General features: G+C 51.5%; 1 protein-coding gene across 1 annotated transcript in view; it reads left to right on the plus strand.

Annotated features, from left to right (window-relative positions):
- Positions 1-16531, plus strand: part of slc44a4 (solute carrier family 44 member 4) — a 95980-nt gene that overhangs the window by 44295 nt on the left and 35154 nt on the right. The window contains exons 7-13 of the mRNA XM_063047902.1: positions 3244-3304; positions 5077-5188; positions 6034-6117; positions 9637-9749; positions 11583-11705; positions 12681-12780; positions 15040-15132. Coding sequence (XP_062903972.1) covers positions 3244-3304; positions 5077-5188; positions 6034-6117; positions 9637-9749; positions 11583-11705; positions 12681-12780; positions 15040-15132 — 686 coding nt within the window. The remainder of the gene's footprint in view (positions 1-3243; positions 3305-5076; positions 5189-6033; positions 6118-9636; positions 9750-11582; positions 11706-12680; positions 12781-15039; positions 15133-16531) is intronic.

Below are 16531 nucleotides of genomic sequence, written 5' to 3' on the forward strand. Positions count from 1 at the left end.
CTTATCTAACTTGATGCTTTCCAAAAGCTCCAGCACATCCTCTTTCTTAATTTCTACATGCTCAAGCTTTTCAGTCCACTGTAAGTCATCCCTAAAATTGCCAAGATCCTTCTCCATAGTGAATACTGAAGTAAAGTATTCATTAAGTACCTCTGCTATTTCCTTCGGTTCCATACACACTTTCCCACTGTCACACTTGATCGGTCCTATTATTTCAGGTCTTATCCTCTTGCTCTTCACATACCTGTAGAATGCCTTGGGGTTTTCCTTAATCCTGCCCGCCAAGGCCTTCTCATGGCCCCTTCTGGCTCTCGTAATTTCCTTCTTAAGCTCCTTCCTGTTAGTTTTATAATCTTCTAGATCTCTACCATTACCTAGCTCTCTGAACCTTTTGTAAGCTTTTCTTTTTTCCTTGACTAGATTTATTACAGCCTTTGTCCACATCGGTTCCTGTACCCTACCATAACTTCCCTGTCTCATTGGAATGTACCTATGCAAAACTCCACACAAATATCCCCTGAACATTTGCCACATTTCTTCTGTACTTTTTCCTGAGAACATCTGTTCCCAATTTATGCTTCCAAGTTCCTGCCTGATAGCCTCATAATTCCCCTTACTCCAATTAAACACTTTTCTAACTGGTCTGTTCCTATCTCTCTCCAGTGCTATTGTAAAGGAGATAGAATTATGGTCACTATCTCCAAAATGCTCTCCCACTGAGAGATCTGACACCTGACCAAGTTCATTTCCCAATACCAAATCAAGTACAGTCTCTCCTCTTGTAGGCTTATCTACACATTGTGTCAAGAAACCTTCCTGAACACACCTAACAAACTCCAACCCATCTAAACCACTTGGTCTAGGGAGATGCCAATCAATATTTGGGAGATTAAAACCTCCCTCCACAACAACCTTTCCAGGATCTGTTTTCCTATCCGCTCCTCGATATCCCTGTTACTACTGGGCGGCCCATAAAAAAACACCCAGTAAAGTTATTGATCCCTTCCTGTTCCTAACCTCCACCCACAGAGACTCCGTAGACAATCCCTCCATGGCGTCCACCTTTTCTGCCCCTGTGACACTATCTCTGATCAGCAGTGCCACGCCCCCACCTCTTTTGCCTCCCTCCCTGTCCTTTCTGAAACATCTAAAACCCAGCACTTGAAGTAACCAAACCTGTCCCTGAGCCATCCAAGTCTCTGTAATGGCCACCACATCATATCTCCAAGTACTGATCCATGCTCTAAGCTCATCTGCTTTGTTCATAATACTCCTTGCGTTGAAATAGACACATCTCAAACTGTCCATCTGGGCGCGTCCCTTCTCTATCACCTGCCTATCCTCCCTCACACACAGTCTCCAAGCTTTCTCTATTTGTGAGCCAACCACCTCTTCCCCAGTCTCACACATCAAAGTTGCTGGTGAACGCAGCAGGCCAGGCAGCAACTCTAGGAACAGGTGCAGTCGACGTTTTGGGCCGAGACCCTTCGTCAGGACTAACTGAAGGAAGCTTCCCCAGTCTCTTCTGTTTGGTTCCCATCCCCCAACAATTCTAGTTTAAACTCTTGCTAGTAGCCTTATCAATCCTCCCTGCCAGGATATTGGTCCCCCTGGGATTCAAGTGCAACCCGTCCTTTTTGTACAGGTCACACCTGCCCCAAAAGAGGTCCCAATGATCCAGAAATCTGAATCCCTGCCTCCTGCTCCAATCCCTCAGCCACGCATTTATCCTCCACCTCATTCAATTCCTATACTCACTGTCGCGTGGCACAGGCAGTAATCCCGAGATTACTACCTTTGCGGTCCTGCTTCTCAACTTCCTTCCAAACTCCCTGAAGTCTGTTTTCAGGACCTCCTCCCCTTTCCTACCTATGTCATTGGTCTCAATGTGTACCACAACCTCTGGCTGTTCTCCCTCCCACTGCAGGATATCGTGGACGCGATTTCAAATTCAATTTATGGAGAATTGAAAATGTACTCCCAGGGCACTGCTGGCCCAATGCACAGGGCGATTCCAGCCCCTGGGGGTGTGCAGTGCGACCCCTGCCTCACAGGTCAGTCAAAAGTCTCAGGAGCAGAATTAGACCATTTGGCCTATTGGTCAGCATCATGGCTGATTTATTCGGCCCGTTGATCAGCATCATGGCTGATTTATTCTCCATATCATTGTCTTCCATGGGATAAGTCCACATCTCCATTGACCACAAGACAAAGGAGCAGAATTAGGCCATTCAGCCCATTGTGGCTATTTCACCATTCAATCATGGCTGATATGTTGGCCCACTCAACCCCACTCTGCTGCCTTGTCTTCACACCCTTTCCAATCAAGAATCCATCAACCTCTCAGGCCAGGCAGCATCTCTAGGAAGAGGTACAGTTGACGTTTCAGGCCAAGACCCTTCATCAGGGCTAACTGAAAGAAGAGCGAGTAAGAGATTTGAGAGGGGGAGGGGGAGATCCGAAATGATAGAAGACAGGGGTGGGGGGTCTTCTCCCTCCCCCTCCCACTTTCAAATCTCTCACTAGCTCTTCTTTCAGTTAGCGCTGATGAAGGGTCTCGGCCCGAAATGTCGACTGTACCTCTTCCTAGAGATGCTGCCTGGCCTGCTGCATTCACCAGCAACTGCTTGAATTTCCAGCATCTGCAGATTTCCTCATGTTTGCATCTATCAACCTCTGCTTTAAATATACCCAGTCACTTGGCGTCCACAGTTTGTCTGTGGCAATAAGTTGCACAGGTTCACCATCCTCTGGCTAAAGAGAATCCGCCCTCTATTCTGAGGATGTGTCCGCTGGTCCTGGACTCCCCCACCACAGGAAACATCCTCTCCACTTCCATTCTATCTAGGCCTTTCAATACTCGATAGGTTTCAATGAGATCACTCCCCACCACCCCCCACAGTCTTCTAAACTCCAGCAAGTACAGGCCCAGAGCCATCAAACACTCCTCAATCATTAACCCTTTCATTCTCAGGACCCCCTCCAATGCCGGCCCATCCTTTCTTAGATAAGGGGCCCAAAACTGCTCACAACGCTCCAATTCTTGTTTGTCTGTTCTAGTCCTCTCAAAATGAATGCGAACATTGCATTTGCCTTCCTCACTGTCAAAACAACGTGGAAGGGGCGGTCTGCCCGTCTGCGCCCCCACACCCCTACAAGCCTGATGCTCCCCACTCTGTTGGCGGCCTCCTCCCTCTGGACTCGTGCTGTGCAGTGTCTAACTTTGCAGTGGTTTTGTTTCAGACATACCAGGAGATTGTGGCCAAGGAGCTGTGTCCGGTGTACACCATCCCAAGTATCCCCTGTAAGTATCGGACACCTCTGCCCGGCAGTTGGTCTGGGGGAGAGAGAAGGCGTGGGTGGGTGACAGGGGAGTTCCAGTTGGAGTTGTCGATTGATTATATAACCAAATAAAACAATGTTCCTCTGGACCATGGTGCACCCACATAGAACATAAAACAAAATATTACCACAAATACATGAATAAAATCTAATTCAAAATGCATGTTGTGCACAGCACAGCTAAGCAGTAGCCAGCTCGCTGTCCCAGTGACGAGAGTTCGTGGTGACAGGGTATTCATTAGCCTCACAGCCTGGGGAGGAAGCTGTCACCCAGTCTGGCAGTCCTAGTCCTGATGTTCCTGTACCTCCTTCCTGACGGTAGTGGGTCAGAGAGATTGTGGGACAGGCGGTGGGTCACAGAGACTGTGTGACGGGTGGTGAGTCAGAGAGATTGTGGAATGGGTGGTGGGTCAGAGAGATTGCGGGGTGGGTGGTGGGTCAGAGAGACTGTGGGGACGGGTGGTGGGTCACAGAGAGACTGTGATGGCTGGTAGGTCAGAGAGATTGTGGAGTGGGTGGTGGGTCACAGAGATTGTGGGACGGGTGGTGGGTCAGAGAGATTGTGGAATGGGTGGTGGGTCAGAGAGATTGTGGGATGGGTGGTGGGTCACAGAGATTGTGGGGTGGGTGGTGGGTCACAGAGATTGTGGGACGGGTGGTGGGTCAGAGAGATTGTGGAATGGGTGGTAGGTCAGAGAGATTGCGGGGTGGGTGGTGGGTCAGAGAGATTGTGGGACGGGCGGTGGGTCAGAGAAATTGTGGGGTGGGTGGTGGGTCAGAGAGACTGTGTGACGGGTGGTGGGTCAGAGAGATTGTGGGATGGGTGGTGGGTCACAGAGATTGTGGGACGGGCGGTGGGTCACAGAGACTGTGTGATGGGCGGTGGGTCAGAGAGATTGTGTGACGGGCGGTGGGTCAGAGAGATTGTGGGGTGGGTGGTGGGTCAGAGAGACTGTGGGACGGGTGGTGGGTCACAGAGACTGTGTGACGGGTGGTGGGTCAGAGAGATTGTGGGGTGGGTGGTGGGTCACAGAGATTGTGGGATGGGTGGTGGGTCACAGAGATTGTGTGACGGGCGGTGGGTCACAGAGATTGTGTGACGGGCGGTGGGTCAGAGAGATCGTGGGACGGGTGGTGGGTCAGAGAGATCGTGTGACGGGTGGTGGGTCAGAGAGACTGTGGGACGGGTGGTGGGTCACAGAGACTGTGTGACAGGTGGTGGGTCAGAGAGATTGTGGGGTGGGTGGTGGGTCAGAGAGATTGTGGGACGGGTGGTGGTTCATAGAGACTATGTGACGGGTGGTGGGTCAGAGAGATTGTGGGACGGGTGGTGGGTCAGAGAGACTGTGGGACGGGTGGTGGGTCATAGAGACTATGTGACGGGTGGTGGGTCAGAGAGATTGTGGGACGGGTGGTGGGTCAGAGAGATTGTGTGATGGGTGGTGGATCACAGAGACTGTGTGACGGGTGGTGGGTCACAGAGACTGTGTGACGGGTGGTGGGTCAGAGAGATTGTGGGGTGGGTGGTGGGTCAGAGAGATTGTGGGGTGGGTGGTGAGGTTCCTCAACAATGCTTCGAGCCTTTCGTCTACAATACTCTGGGGGTGGGGGGTGGTGAGATGGTATCCCAAACCCAGAGCCACTGATCCCTGTATCCCTGTCAACGTTCTGGGATCACATTGTACAGACGAGTAATCACGCTGTGCCCAGCAACTCACTCTTCCTCTCTCACAGTCCTGGGCAGATGTGTGCCGAATGTGGATGGGACGGTTTTCCCGGGTAACTTCACCATCGGAGACATGGAACCTGGGAATGCCACGGCAGACGCAGTGAAGCAGGCAACAGAGTGAGTCCGCATGCCCTCCGTTCCCATCCCCTCGTCAGGCTCCCACAAGCACGCCTCAGTGCTCTCTGCCTCTGGCCTGGCTGGCCAAGTACATTTTCCTTGAACAGCTCAGCTCTTTCTCCAGCTCCAGCCCCTGCACTTCTCCCTGTCTCCGTGACCCCTTCCGGCCCCTACTCCATTGCCCGTCTGGCCCCTGAACCCCTCTCTGTCTCCGTGACCCTCTCTGACCCCTGCACCCCACCCCGTCTCTGTGACCCCTTCCAGCCCCTACTCCATTGCCCGTCTGGCCCCTGAACCCCTCTCTGTCTCCGTGACCCTCTCTGACCCCTGCACCCCACCCCGTCTCTGTGACCCCTTCCAGCCCCTACTCCATTGCCCGTCTGGCCCCTGAACCCCTCTCTGTCTCTGTGACCCCCTCTGACCTCTACACCCCTCTGTGTCTCCGTGACCCTCTCTGACCCCTGCACCCCACCCCGTCTCTGTGACCCTCTCTGACCCCTACACCCCTCCGTGTCTCCTTGACCCTCCCTGACCCCTGCACCCCATCCTGTCTCTGTGACCCTCTCTGACCCCTCCACCCCTCCGTGTCTCCTTGACCTTCCCTGACCCCTGCACCCCACCCCGTCTCTGTGACCCTCTCTGACCCCTGCACCCCTCTCTGTCTCTGTGACCCTCTTTGACCCCTGCACCCCTGCGTGTCTCCGTGACCGTCTCTGACCCCGGCCTCTGTGCTCCCCCCCCCCGAGCCCCCTCGCGATCTCCTGCCCGTGTCGGGGGACGCTGGCCGGTGACTGTGCCACGGACCCCTTTGCCTCATTTGCTCTTCTACTGACTCCCTGTTGCAGGAACCTGGTTCAGGGATTCAACATCAAGCAGGTTGGGATGCGGATTTTCGAGGATTTTACCAAGTCCTGGTACTGGATTCTGATGTGAGTTCCCAGTCTGACTCCGAGCTCGGCAAGGGGTGGATCAGCGGTGGGGGTGGGGGTGTGACGGACCCCAGTTCTCCGGGACAGGGCGACCCCCCCCCCCACCCACCACCATAATCCTGCTGTGTCCTCCCACCACAGAAGAGACAAACACGGGGAAGGAATCAGATTTCCCCAGCTCCGGGAGAATGTCCTGGTTCGTGAGTGCAGCCTGACTCACAGGATTTCACAAACAAACAAACAAGAAGCGAATGATTAATTGAAGAAACAGCACACAGCAGGTCTTACCGGCCCAGCGAGCCGCACCACCCAGCGGCTCGCCTATTTCATCCGACCCTCAGCACAGGACCAGTTAACCTGCTAACGTCTGCGGACTGTGGCAGGCAACACAACAAATATAAATACATAAACTAGATTGTATACACAGATTGATTGTCTGTGCATAAAGTGACGGTGGGCAGGCACAGGAGTGTCTGTACATGAGGTGACTGACAGGAAACGATTCTGTGGTGGTGGTTATAGTCATAGTCATACTTTATCGATCCCGGGAGAAATTGGTTTTCGTTACAGTTGCACCCATAAATAATTAAATATTAATAGAACCATAAATAGTTAAATAATAATATGTAAATTATGCCAGTAAATTATGAAATAAGTCCAGGACCAGCCTATTGGCTCAGGGTGTCTGACCCTCCAAGGGAGGAGTTGTAAAGTTTGATGGCCACAGGCAGGAATGACTTCCTATGACGCTCTGTGTTGCATCTCGGTGGAATGAGTCTCTGGCTGAATGTACTCCTGTGCCCAACCAGTACATTATGTAGTGGATGGGAGACACTGACCAAGATGGCATGCAACTTAGACAGCATCCTCTTTTCAGACACCACCGTGAGAGAGTCCAGTTCCATCCCCACAACATCACTGGCCTTACGAATGAGTTTGTTGATTCTGTTGGTGTCTGCTACCCTCAGCCTGCTGCCCCAACACACAACAGCAAACATGATCGCACTGGCCACCACAGACTCGTAGAACATCCTCAGCATCATCCGGCAGATGTTAAAGGACCTCGGTCTCCTCAGGAAATGTGGAGTGTGGAGGGAGGGGTGGGTGGGTGGAGGTGGTGATGCTTTTGGAAAGAACAGTAACTGTTTTTGAGTCGGGCTGTACCTGTGACAATTAAACCTCACTCTGAATACACACGTGCATTGAAACTGGGAAACACACAGTGAAAGGCATTGTTTGAGTCGGCGACCAACACAGTCCGAGGATGTGCCGGGGGACAGCCGGCCAATGTCACTGTGTTTCCGGCGCCAGCCTGGCATGGCCGCGGATCACTAACCTGATGGGAGAGACAGTGCAAGGAGATCACAGCACCGGAGGAAACCCACACAGTCACAGGGAGAACACACAAGCTTGTTACAGAGGGTGGTGGTTAATGAACTCTGATAGCTGGGGCTGGAAAGCATCGTACTAACCACTACGCTACCAGGCTGCCTGGTAGTCCCCCCTCCCCAGCCTCTGTTGGAGCAGTGTGGCACCCTCCAGTGTCAGACCCACTGCCCCTTGTCAGATAGACATTCAGATCGAGATTTATCTGTCACTTGTACATTGAAACGAGCAGTGAAATGCATCGTTTGCCAACATACTAGACATTGTCCTAGCGTCTGAGTCTGCTGAGCAAGTGGTGCTGCTGAGCTGACAGTCCCATGGGAAGATAGCTTGGAAGAGGCTTTTGAAAGGAAGCTCTCCAAGTACGCAGGACTGGTCAGCAACTGTCAGCAGGCTGGATGGAGAGCAAGGTGTCTCCCAGTGGAGGTTGGTTGTAGGGGATTCGTAGCCCATTCCTTAGTTAGAGCCTTCAGCATTTTGGGCATCGAGGGAGAGAGGAAGAGGAGAGCCATCCGCAGTACCACCGATGCGGCAGAGAGGGCCTCAAGATGGCTGTGGCTCAAAAGAGGGGAACAATGGAGTCATAAGTAGCTAGCCATCTGGACACAAGCTGGGGTCTGATCAGCCCCGGCTGGGTCACCTGGAGGAGGTTGTATGATGTTGAAAGTCCCGAAACACCTGATGATTCCAGGAACCTCACTGAAGATGTGTCCAGAAGCATCAGTAGATGTATGTACACAGCTGGCCATGATGTCGAACACTGAAATGCATCATTTGCATTAACAGCCTAGGGCCGTGCTGGGGGCAGCCCACAAGTGTTGCCACACCTCCGACACCAACACTACAATGTTCAGCAGAGCAACACAGACACAACAGCAACGAAACAAAACCAGCTACAAAATGACTCGGTAAATGTATTACCAAAGTACATAGTCACCCCCCAGATGCAAGCCTGAGATTCATTCACCGTCAATCCAAGAAACACAACAGAATCAATGAAAACCACACTCAGTGGGATAGACAATCAATGTGCAAAAGACAACAAACTATGCAAATAAATAAATAAATAAGCAGCCACAAAGTTAATACATTTCACGACATACCCCAGTAATATTGATCCTGATTCTGAATAAATATCAGGAACGTGAGATGAATAGTCCTTGAAAGTGAGTCCATAGTTTGTGGGAACGGTTCAGTGATGGGGCGAGTGGAGTTATCCCCTGTGATTCGAGAGCCCGATGGTTGAGGGGTAACAACTGTTCTCTGGGTGGCACAACGTGACCCAGGTTCAGTAAGTAGATTAAATGGTCATTGTAAGTTGTCCCATGATTAGGCTTGGATAAAAAATTGGGTGTTTGCTGGGCGGTGTGGCTTGAAGAGTCAGAAGGGCCTATTCCGGGCTGTATCCCAATAAATAAATTAACCTGGGGGTGTGAGTCCTGAGGCTCTGATACCTCCTTCCTAACGGCAGAAGAGAGACGAGAGCGTGGCCTGGTGGTGGTTTCCTGGTGGTTGAGGGGTAATAACTGTTCCTGACCCTGGTGGTGTGGGTCCTGAGGCTCCTGTACCTCCTTCCTAACGGCAGAAGAGAGATGAGAGTGTGGCCTGGGTGGTGGCTCCTGATGGTTGAAGGGTAATAACTGTTCCTGACCCTGGTGGTGTGGGTCCTGGGGCTCCTGTACCTCCTGCCTGATGGCAGCAGTGAGACGAGAACGTGTCCTGGTGGTGGTTTCCTGGTGGTTGAAGGTAATAACTGTTCCTGACCCTGGTGGTGTGGGTCTTGGGGCTCCTGTACCTCTTTGCTAATGGCAGCAGTGAGAAGAGAGCGTGTCCTGGGCGGTGGGGATCTCTGATGATGGATGCTGCTTTCCTACGACAGCATTCCCTGTAGATGTGCCCAATGGTGGGGAGGGCTTTACCTGTGATGGACTGGGCTGTGTCCACCACTTGTTGTTAGATTTCTGTTCTCGGGCTTTGGTGTTTGCATACCAGGCAACCAATCAATATACTTACGTTGGAAGCTGGTTGGGGCGCGGGACGGGGTGTGTTGTGTAGGAAGCTTTGGAGTGCATTGTGCCGTTGACTTTGCCTCTTCTCTCCCTCCTCCCGCTCTGCCTCCTGCTCCTCCCGCAGAGGCCTGGTCATTGCCATGCTCGTCAGTCTTCTCTTCCTGCTGCTCCTGAGATTCATCGCCGGCATTCTCATCTGGGTCATCATCTTCGGCCTGATCGGGGTCATTGCCTACGGTGCGTGTGGCTTCCCCCTGCTCTGTGTGTGTGTGTGTGTGTGTGTGTGGGTGGGGGGGAGGGGGAGGCAACTGCGGCGAATTTCCGGGCTCTCTCGATGTGGAAAAGGAACAGCCGTGGGCTGAATGGCCCATGTCTTATGGTTTTATGTCACCCGTCCACAAGAGATTCTGCAGATGTTTCTTTTAAAGCTCCCAGTGATCTGAGAACGGAGTAGATCACAGAATGCTTTTCGATTTATAATCCTGCTCGAGCTCTCAGGCCTCCTTCTGCTGCTCTCTTAACTCTTAAACAATCTCCCTCAGACAGGTGACAGGTGAGCTTTCTTGAACTACGCTCCGAAACTGTGGAATTCGATAAGGGATGCAGACTCAGTTGACACTTTTAAACACGAGCTCAAAACCTATTTATTTAACCTTGCTTTTAACTAACATCTTTTTGTCTTATTTTTATTTTATTTGCATGTTTGCACTTTAACCCCATTGTAAAGCAGTGTGAACTACATTGTCTCCATGAAAATTTTACTTTATTGTCGCCAAACAATTGAGACTAGAGCGTACAATCATCACAGTGATATTTGATTCTGCTCTGTAAATAAGATATTATTATTTTATTTCTTTTTTCTCAGCTCAAGCTGGTAAACCTGGGGTACGGGCATAGTCAAACATACTCATTTGTCAACTTTTGGACAATCCTAGTGGTTTAGCGTTGTGGTGTTCTGGAGACTTACACAGATATTGCTGTGTAGCCCTAATCGTTTATTGATATTGTGCTGTGATTTGGTTGTCGATATTACAATTGGGACAATGTATACGCTGCTCATGTTCCAAACTCTTTCAATTTCCTCTTTTCATTCAGCCTATTACTGGTGTTTTTCACTTATTGATTTCTGTAGGTTGTATGTTATTATTTTGCAGACTCTCTCTACAATACAGAACATTACAACACAGTGGAGACCCACACAAAATGCTGGTGGAACGCAGCAGGCCAGGCAGCATCTCTGACATCCTCCCCTTGACTTTCCTTCAATCAGTTTAAAATTAAGCCCACTCTCATTAGTCACGGCCGCCCTGGGGGAAAGGTCTCTGGCTGCTCCTGTCACCTTGCGCGCCCCTATCACGTCAGAGGTGTGGGATGAACCGGCAGCAGGAGTGGTAGTTGTCAGGTCAATTGTAGCATTTAGATGGGCGTGTGTATGAGAGGGGTATGGAGGATGATGGGCTGGGTGCAGGTAGCTGAGACAAGGCTGAAGACCAGGCTAGCATGGACTGGATGGGCCAAAGGTCCTGCTTCTGTGCTGTAGTATCCCAGCTGTCTGAACCCACGTGGACTCTCCTCAAATGAGTTACGATTTCCGGAATACATTGTCGCCAGTTGCAGAATTCCAGACTCTGACATTCAGATTGATTGAACCAAACAGTGAAATGCATCTTCTGCATTCACAATCATCGCAACTGAAGGATGTACTGGGCAAGAGCCGGCGCACATTCCAGCCCCCAACGTAACAACACAAACACCTACAACCTCAGAGAAACAAAACAAAAGTCAGTCCTGTTGAAGGGTCTCGGTCAGAAGTGTCGACTGTACTCTTTTCCGTAGCTGCTGCCTGACCTGCTGAGTACCTCTAGCATTTTGTGTGTGTTGCTCTGGATTTCCGGTATCTGCAGAATCTCTTGTGTTTACAAAAGAGGCACTTTCCACCAGGATGCTCCAGGGTGGAGTCACTGTGGATCTGGGCTGTGGTCGGTGTTGGAGAGGGGGGGATTTGGGATGAGCGGGTACAGGGTATTGGGAGAGTCACAGCTTCCTCACCATCCTTTCTCCTTGCTCCAGGGATCTGGCACTGCTACTGGGAGTACGACACGCTCAACAAACAGGGCGCCAGCATCCATGACGTGGGCATCACCACCAACCTGGCTGTGTATGGCCAGGTGAAGGAGACCTGGCTGGCCGTCTGTGAGTGTCTGACAAACAGGGAGCCGGGGAGCTGGGAAAGGAAGGTGGGGGAGGGTTTGCGATGATTTCACAGTGGGATGAATGCCAACATTTTGCTGGGACTCCTCAGTGATCCCGGGATTTTGCAAGACCTTTCGGCCCATCGAGTCTGCTCTGCCCTTCTATTATTATCCCTCTCAACCCCATTCTCCTGCCTTCTCCCTGTAAGCTTTGACGTTCTTCACTAATCAACGTCTGCTTTAAATATCACCAATGGCTCAGCTTCCACAAGTGTCCCACACTTCCAGCCCACAGTGTGCTAACTCTTCCTGACCCATATCTCTTTTGGAATGTGGGAGGAAACCCACGTGGACATGGGGAGAACAAACAGGCAATGGCAGGAATTGATCCCCCCAATTAATTAGATTAGATTATGAGGACACGCAGTCCTCTTTTATTGTCATTTAGTAATGCATGCATTAAGAAATGATACAATATTCCTCCAGAGTGATATCACAGAAACACAAGACAAACCAAGACTGAAAAACTGACAAAAAACACATAATTACAACATATAGTTACAACAGTGCAAAGCAATGCCGTAATTTGATAAAGAGCAGACCATGGGCACGGTAAAAAAAAAGTCTCAAAGTCTCTGGAAAGTCCCATCATCTCAATTAATTTACAGATACAGAATGGTAACAGGCCATTCGGCCCATCGAGCCCACGCTGCCCAATTAAGCCCATGTGACCAATTAACCTACTAACCCATACATCTTTGGAATGTGGGAGGAAACTGTAGCACCCGGTGGGAAACCCATGCGCTCACAAGCAGGGTGTGTGAGCTCCTTCTAACCAGCGATAGGTTAGTGTTGGCGTAACCCTGCCAGCCCTCTCCCCAGGGTTTCTCTGGACCTGTGGGCGGTGTGGGTTCTCCTGGGGGAGGGGAGGGGAGGGGATAGTGATCTGCCTGATGCCAGGACCGTCCCGTTGCAGTGATCATCCTGGCTGTCCTGGAGGTCATCATTATTCTGTTGCTCATCTTCCTGAGGAAACGAATCTTGATCGGGATCGCACTCATCAAGGAGGCCAGCAGGTGGGTGGGACCGGCCGGCAGTGCGCGTGAATGCTCCCGTCGGGCGGGCGGGGTGACCGTGAGACTATAAGGCATAGGAGCAGAATTAGGCCATTCAGCCCATCGCGTCTGCTCCGCTATTCCATCCTGGCTGATCGCAGATCCGTCTCAACCTCACACACCTGCCTTCCCGCCATATCCTTTTAATGCCCTGACTGATCAACTTCCGCCTTAAATATACCCCTGGACTTGGCCTCTACCGCAAGTCCTCTTCCGGCGGGTGTAGGGTGAGAATGAAGTCAGCTGCGATGGTGAGGGGCAACCGCTGTTGGGGTCGACATATTCCCCACTAAATCAACCTCACCCAAACTTTCCGTCTCCTTTACACAAGAGGGTCTGCAGATGCTGGGAATCCAGAGCAACACCTGTCAAATGCTGGAGGAACTCAGCAGGTCAGACAGGAGCTATGTAGTAGGCAGCCATCGATCCCGTGGGTTTGCGCTCCCGCTGCTCTGTGTCCTGTCCAGGGACAAGCCTGGGCGGGAAGGTTGTCACCCGAGCAGCAGGCTCCCCCTCCCCACGTCACTGAGGTAGTCCAAGGGAAGGGCACGCGCCCATACAGCTTGGCACCAGGGGTTGCCAGAGTGAAGTTGAAAAGAACATCAAACTGCCTTGGGGACCCCAGCTCCAGATTTCTTCCTCAGGGTTTACTCCCAAAGCCTTTCCCGTGGGAGGGTTTACCTGGAGGTTTAAAATCAGGGTTTCCATTCTCCTAGGCGGCTGCCATCCGAGCCTGACAAGCCCCACCTGCCTGAAGCAACTGGTTTCGAGGGGCCAGTGGTCCGCCTTTGCCCTTCTCTTGTCAGTAGAAACAGTTCCACCGGGCCGAGTAGCTAAGCCTCACGTGAAGGCCAAGAGTTGGACTTGTTGTCAGAGGCTGTTAGAGACGCACGCCATTTGGAGCACTTTATAGGTAGTGGGAGCTTGTCCTCACTACCACCCCCGGCTATGACAACCTTAGGAACAGACAGAAACTTTGGAGGGGAATGAACGGTCAATGTTGGGCTGAGGCTCTTCGTCAAGACCGGAAAGGAAGGGGGAGGTTCCAGAATAAGATGGAGGGTTGCAAGGGAGGGGAAGACTTGTACAGTCTGAGAGGTGATAGGTGAAGTGGTGTGAGGGGGAATGAGGGTGAGTGGGGAAGTAAGGAGGTGACGGGTGGAGGAAGGTAAACGGCGAGAGAAGAAGGAATCTGATTGGGAGAAGAGAGTGGACCATGGGAGAAAGGGAAGGAGGAGGGGAACAAGAGGAAGGAGATGGGCAGCTGAGGCAAAGAGAAGGGGTGAGAGGGGAACCAGAATGAGAAATATGATAACAGAGAAAAGGGAGGAGGAGAAGTTACCGAAAGCTGGACGGATTGATGTTCGTGTCATCAGGTTGGAGGCTACCCAGATGGAATATGGGAGCGGCCTCACTAGAGCAGCAGAGGCCATGTCGGAATGGAAATGGAAATGGGTGGCCGCCCGCCGGCAGATCTGACCTTTTGTGACGGGCAGAGCCAAAGTGCGCAGTGAAGCCGCCCCCCCCCCCCCCCAGTCTAGATCGGGTCCCAGCGGTATCGCACTGGGAGCAACAGGTACAGCTGATGGCCCTGACAGATTCACAGCTGAGGTGTCGCCTCACCCGGAAGGACGGCTTGGGCCCCTGAATGGTGGTGAGGGAGGAGGGGTAGGGGCGGGTGTAGCACTTGTTCTGCTTGCAAGGATAAGTGCCAAGAGGGATATCAGTGGGGAGCTTTGAGTGGACAAGGGAGTCACGTGGGGAACGATCCCTGTGGAGAGCAGAAAGTTGGCGAAGGGAAAGGTGTGCTTGGCGGTGGGATCCTGTTGGACACGGCAGAAGTTACGGAGAATTATATGACTCCCCACTCACTCCCTCCCCCCTCACCTGTTCTCACCTGCCAGCTTGTACTCCTTCCACTCCCCATCTTAGTCTGGATCCTGGTCCTTCCTTTCCAGTCCTGATGGAGGGTCTTGGCCCGAACATCAGCTGTTTATTCCCCTCCATAGCTTCTCCCTGAGCTGCTGAGTTGCTCCAGCATTTTGTGTGTTGCTGTTTGAATGATCTTCCTGTGCAGTTTTCACCCTGCAGTTCCACACTTTCAATGGTGACCGCATACGGGAGGACTTCATCAGCCACGCTGCCCGAGGTCCCCTCACATCCCTGCGTGTGCATGTTTCTTGGCTACTGTTAGTTGTGACCGGCTGTTTCTCTCTCCAGGGCAGTGGGGTACATCATGTCTTCGCTGGCCTATCCCCTGGTTACGTTCATCCTCCTGGTGATCTGTGTGGCCTACTGGGGAATGACTGCATTGTATCCTTACCAGCCCTGGCTGTATTGCATTGCCGATGAGTCCAAGTTTTTCCTTGTGCGTAAGACAGTAGAGTAGATGAGGCCATTCAGCCCATTGAGTCTGCTCTGCTGTTCCATCATGGCTGATTTATTATCCGTCTCAACCCTGTTCTCCTGCCTTCTCCCCATAACCTTTCTAATCAAGAACAAATCAACCTCCGCTTTCAATATACTCAATGACTTGGCCTCCACAGCCATCTGAGGTAGTGAAATTCCACCTCAGTTCTGTTCTAAATGAACATCCCTCTATTCTCAGGCTGTGCCCTCTGGACCTAGACTCCCCACTATTGCAAATATCCTTTCCACATCCACTCTATCTAGGCCTTTCAATATTAGATCCATTTCTTTGAGGAGTCCTGCCTCCCATGTTTCCCCTGGACGAACAGGGGCCCAGAAGTCACCAGTTTCCTTCACAGGATGTCATGTCACCCTTGTTTCCCACTGGACACGTAGGGGTTACGGTGTCTGGGAGCACTGGTATTCATTAGCTTTGAGTGAGCTGCCTTCTCCAACTTCTTCAGAGCTTCTAGTGAGGTGTCTCTCCCCACCGGATATCTTGTGTCTTGTGTGTGGGGTGTCAGGCGGTGTCTCTCCCCACGGGATCCCCACCCTCTGACCTGTGTTTCTGTGGCTGGTCCGGAAGGGTCTCTGACGGGGGATATTAACAGGGGAATTTGGCGATAGCCATGCCATTGAATATCAAGGATAGGTCACTAAATCCTGTTTAACACAGGCCCTTCAGCCCACAGTGAAGTGTCATCCTTTTAACTTTCTCAACCATCAAGTGAACCCTTCCTGCCTGCATAACCCTCCGTTTTTCTACCATCCATGCACCTAAGTGTTTCTTAAATGTCTCTCATGTGTCAACCACCGTCACTGGCAGGGAGTTCCATGCACCCATAACCCTCTGTGTAAACTGTATACTTCTGACATCCCCCTCCCCATACTTTCCATCACCTTAATTATGGCCCCCTGTATTAGCCATTTCTGCCCAGGGAAATAGTCTCTGACTGTCCATTTGATCAACTTGTACACTGTTATCCAGTTACCTCTCACCCTGCTTCATACTCTCTAATCCAGTCAGCATCCTGGTAAATCTCTGTACCCTCTCGAAAGCTTCCACATCCTTCCTATAATGAGACAACCAGAGTTGAACACAAACCTCCAAGTGTGGTCTAACCATGGTTTTTTGGAGCTGCAACCACACAGCTCTTGAACTCAATCCCCCGACTATTGAGGGTCGACACACTGTACACCTTCTTAACCAGCCTGTCAACTTGAACAGCAACTCTGAGGACGTGGATCCCAAGATCCCTCTGTTCCTCCAATCTGGTTTTAAAAAAAACTTCCTGCTATTATC

Source organism: Mobula hypostoma, chromosome 5, assembly GCF_963921235.1.
Source record: "Mobula hypostoma chromosome 5, sMobHyp1.1, whole genome shotgun sequence".
NCBI lineage: Eukaryota > Metazoa > Chordata > Chondrichthyes > Myliobatiformes > Myliobatidae > Mobula > Mobula hypostoma.